This window comes from Octopus bimaculoides, chromosome 28 (assembly GCF_001194135.2).
Source record: "Octopus bimaculoides isolate UCB-OBI-ISO-001 chromosome 28, ASM119413v2, whole genome shotgun sequence".
Classification (NCBI taxonomy): Eukaryota; Metazoa; Mollusca; class Cephalopoda; order Octopoda; family Octopodidae; genus Octopus; species Octopus bimaculoides.
Genome location: NC_069008.1, coordinates 11635754 through 11640372, shown reverse-complemented (window position 1 = coordinate 11640372; position 4619 = coordinate 11635754). Strand labels below are relative to the sequence as shown.

At 40.1% G+C, this 4619-nt stretch overlaps 1 protein-coding gene across 1 annotated transcript in view; it reads left to right on the top strand.

The window, feature by feature from the left end:
• The window catches only part of LOC106878117 (uncharacterized), a 61713-nt gene that overhangs the window by 5836 nt on the left and 51258 nt on the right, over positions 1 to 4619 (top strand). Inside the window, exons 2-3 of the mRNA XM_052977766.1 lie at positions 3335 to 3528; positions 4074 to 4192. Of these exons, the coding sequence (XP_052833726.1) occupies positions 3335 to 3528; positions 4074 to 4192 (313 nt within the window). The remainder of the gene's footprint in view (positions 1 to 3334; positions 3529 to 4073; positions 4193 to 4619) is intronic.

Here is a 4619-nt window from a genome sequence, read left to right as displayed (position 1 = left end):
CATCAGTTTAATCCTTTTGTAAGTAGAATGAGTCTTATTGATAGGATTTCATTGAGGATATATTTGTGAATCAATCATGTCTTTCTCCCCTATTTTCTGTCCCTTAATATTTTACCTAGAAGTTTCATTATGAATCTCTCTGCCTCCTCCTATCCTTTCCACTCCTCTCCTCCTCCTTCCCCTGCACTCTGCCTCCCGTCTTCCCGCCTCTCCTCCTCCATCCCATCATCTCCTCCTCCCCTCCTCCAGCTCCTACTCCTCCTCCAGCTCCTCCTCCTCCTCCACCTCCTACTTCTCCTCCACATCATCATAATCTTCATCATCGTACATCTCTTATCCTCCCCTTTCTCGTTCTCGATTTTCCTCTTCTACTTCTACTTCCATTTCTACATCATTTTCTTCTCCTCCTCGTCCTCTCCTCCTACTTCACCTTCTTCTTCCTTCTTCCCCCCTCCTCCACCTCCATCTTCTTTTTCTTCTTCTTCTTCTCTTCTTCTTCTCTTTCTTCTTCTTCTCTTTCTTCTTCTTCTTCTTCTCCTCGTCCTCCTCCCCCATCTACTATTACTACTACTACTACTACTACTACTACTACTTCGCTCTACTCCTTTTTCTTCCACTTCTCATTCTTCCTCTTCGTTCTGCTTAACAATAAGAAAATCGCAAATATTGCCCAAGGAGACTTCCAAAATTTGACCAACTCTTTCCTCAATTTCGCGCAATCCTTCCACCAGGTCCTTTAACTTTCCGGTTCTGTCTCCGGTTCCTTGGTCAACTTTCTTCATATTTCTCTTTCGATTAATCCCTCCTTCCTTACTACATCTCTCTACTACAATCCTGTCCCCTCCCGCACTTACCTCAGCTTTACTTCCTCCCGTCCCACCTACATTTATCGTGCTGCCTTCTCCTCTCTAGTACAGACATGTCTTATGTCCCGCCATTTCAGCCGCAAAGAATAACCTCACCCCCGACTGCCATACAAGCCGCCCAGCCCATGCTGGGGCTGCTAATCGCGCATCAGCTTTCTGAACGCGTGTATGTCCTGCTCTTACCCACCTCAACACATCCGTGACGCATCTCATTGCACAGTCCTTGCACAGCGCGAACCCCCAGGACTACATCTGCGCATGTAGCCCTTATTACTTATAAAATGACGCATACAACAGCTTCATATACTCACACTTTCAAACACTATGCAAGTACTTACACGTACAGACGCCCGCGCGCACAAACACACATTAAACAGAGATGTGCACAATGTATACGCTCGCAATATACACACGCAGTTGCTTTTTACACAGTCACATGTATGGACATGAATGCTTGAAAACAGAGAGGCATGTACACACATAGACGCATGAACACACACGCACAGACACACACACACACACAAATATATGATCAGTAAGCATTTGTCCACCTGTGCCTGATGCCTAGATGACCTCTACAACACACACGGCCATTCAAGCTTGCCCTGACGGTTGTATACATCTGCGTCCCGTTTCTCCATTTTCCTCTCTTCCCTATCCATTTTTCGGAAGAATTATTTATACTCGAAAATAAAACACCTTTCTTTTACCCCATTTTCTGACCATTGAATTTTTACATTCAGCCTTTATATCTTCTTCGTGACATTAGTGTGTCTGTGTGTGTATGTGAGTGTATGTTTGTGTGTGTGTGTATGTGAGTGTATGTTTGTGTGTGTGTGTATGTGAGTGTATGTTTGTGTGTGTGTGTATGTGAGTGTATGTTTGTGTGTGTGTGTACGTTTGGGTAGAAATGTATACGCATGGAGAGCAGCTGTATTAGTAATTTCATCTCTCATTTTCTCTGCAACACACGCACATACACGTATATATGGAATTATTTACATATATATATATATATATATATGTGTGTGTGTGTGTGTATAAGTGTGTTTGTGTGAATGTGTGTGTGTGTATGTGCGTGCGCGCTCTAGTTCACTGTTACATATTTGTCTAAATTAGAAAACACGTTAGAGATTCATTTTCACACTCGCACACCATACACACCGTTATAGACACACACACGCAACCGCACATCCTATCATCACCATTATCATCGTCATTATCATCTGCATCTTCAACACTATCATTATCTTCATCTTCATCATGATCGTCATCATCATAATCATCATCATCGGTTTCATCGCTTTTTTTCTTATTGCTCTCGTCGACATACCTGTTGTTTTTCGTTGTTCTCCTTTAAATTTCCCACTTGCTCCGCATTCTTGCCGTCCATATATCTATGTACAGATACATATACACGAAGCGAAATTCCAGAACATGTAAATAGTGTGGCACTGCAGAATTTTACGTAATAGTTCACTGCACAGTAAATCATATTCCACCGGAAGAACACTACTCTGATATTGTTATATAGCACCACAGTCATTAGTATATTACCAGACAAAACAATAATTTTGTTTTTATGAAATAGTCTTTATAAAATCGTGTTTCAAAATAACCGCTATTAAAAAGTATTCAAGGTAAATTAGAGGCAGAATTAAAATATAAAACTACGAACCAGGAAATAGTTAACGGAATATATATTTTAGTATCTATGCGACAATTAGAATTACATAACTGAAGGATAGAATTCGTACTTGTAGGAGTACACACTTGTCTCTACCCAATGCTGTTCCTATTAACAACAAATTACACCACAATTTCTTATTTCCTAATTAAAAGTATAGATTTTACATCTTATATTGAAACTTAACTGTTTAGACTCAGTATTTCATATTTTAACACAAATCTGTTCTATTCTATTTCTTGTGAACTGAATTAGTCCTAACAAAATCGAGAGTATTGAAAAGATGTATACAGGAAGTCTACGCTGCATCTATATTGCTGATACAATTTCATTAGAAATATATTTCCAAATATTTAATTATTCGCATCTTTACCTCTTTCTCTCTGCTAATCTCTCTATCTCCTCACATTCCTTCACTCCATAAGTGTTTGTGAATTTGCATGCTAGTGTGTGTGTGTCTTCGTATGTTTGGTGTGTTTCAGTGTGAGTTTGAGTGTGATTTTGTGTGTGTGTGTGTGTGTGTGTGTGTGTGTGTGTGTGTGTGTGTGTGTGTGTGTGTGTGTGCGTGTGTTTGTGTGTGTGTATGTGTGTGTGCGTCTATGAGTCTTTGTTTTTGTGCGGACATATTTGTATGTGTGTGAATCTGAATGTATGTTCGTGCATTTTTGTGTCTGTGGACGTATGTATTACGTGTCAGAATATACGAGTGTGTATTGTCTATTTTCTGTTTATACGTCTTCTACTGTGTTTTATATTTGTGGTTTCTCTGTCTTACTCATAGTCTTTGTTCGTCCTGTACAGTTGGCTTGTATGTTGGGCAGCAATATAACTGCAATAATCCTGCTTTTCAACATAGTGACCTTCATTTCTACAGGTGATGCAACGTTTCAAACCTCCTTTGAATGTGTCGCGCAATTTCTTCTCGAGGTTTCGCCTAATTTTCGTCCCTCTAATAATCCTCATCCTATTGGTATCGTATGTATTGTGGTTTCTGAACATCGGAAAACATGAACTGCAAGTCTCACTCTTCTTTCCGCTTAAATCTTAATTAGGCTACAAATTAGTTCTTCTCGGGCATCCAGACATACACATATGATATACAAATGTACAGAGTGCGGTGCATATATTGTCGTCTAAATTATGCAAAAATGAAAATAACGCTGATATGTAATTTTAACAGATATATTTGCCAAAATTACATAAAAAATATCTTGAAATACTAAAGAGTTAATTTCTTCAATAAAATCACCATTGGCTACAACCACGGTCTCCAGAAGACTTCGGAATCTTTGCAACTCTTCTGGATGGTCTCCTTGTTTAAGTTGGTGAGTGCTGCCATAATCCTCGCCTTCAGTTTATCTTTGGTGCTACAAAGAGTTTTGTTGGTCTCTCGGTCAATTGCGACTCACGCATAATAATCAAGGCGGTGGCAGTCTGGGGAGTTAGGTGGCCAGATTTTAGGAGTGATGTGGTCGCAAAAATTGTCTGACAGCAATAACTGAGTTCTCCTGCTTGTGCAGCATGCTGCAGAATCTTGTTGCCAGAAAATAGGTTCTTCCAGCAGCCATTCTCTTGACCCAGGGCAGCACTGCTGCCTTCAGGCATTTGATGTATGCCTCTTTGTTGAGTCTGAAGTCGTGTGAGAAGACGAATGGAGGCATAGCGTCACCATCACTAGTGCTCACTCCAAACACCATGATGTTGACTAGATGTTTGATTTTTCTCACTCTATGTACATGTCTTCAGATTGCCCTGTCCTCAGATTGAAACCCAAACACTCAGCAATGTTCGTTTTGGAGTTTCCAGCGCGAATGCCTAGCAGTACAACATTAGCAGTAAATCATAGACGCGTTTCTAGCTTAGGAAGCTCCTAAGCCAGAAACGCGTCTATGATTAACTTCGAATGGTTAGTTTTCATTGTTCTTTCTTCTTGTTTTACCTTTGTGAGTTACAAGTAATGCTATCTGTTGGAGTCTCGGCATTTTGGCTGCTATTTCTGAACTTCGGTATGTGGTGAAGCAACTGTTTTGCTGATCCCTTAATTCTGTTTATATGTGTGTATATAT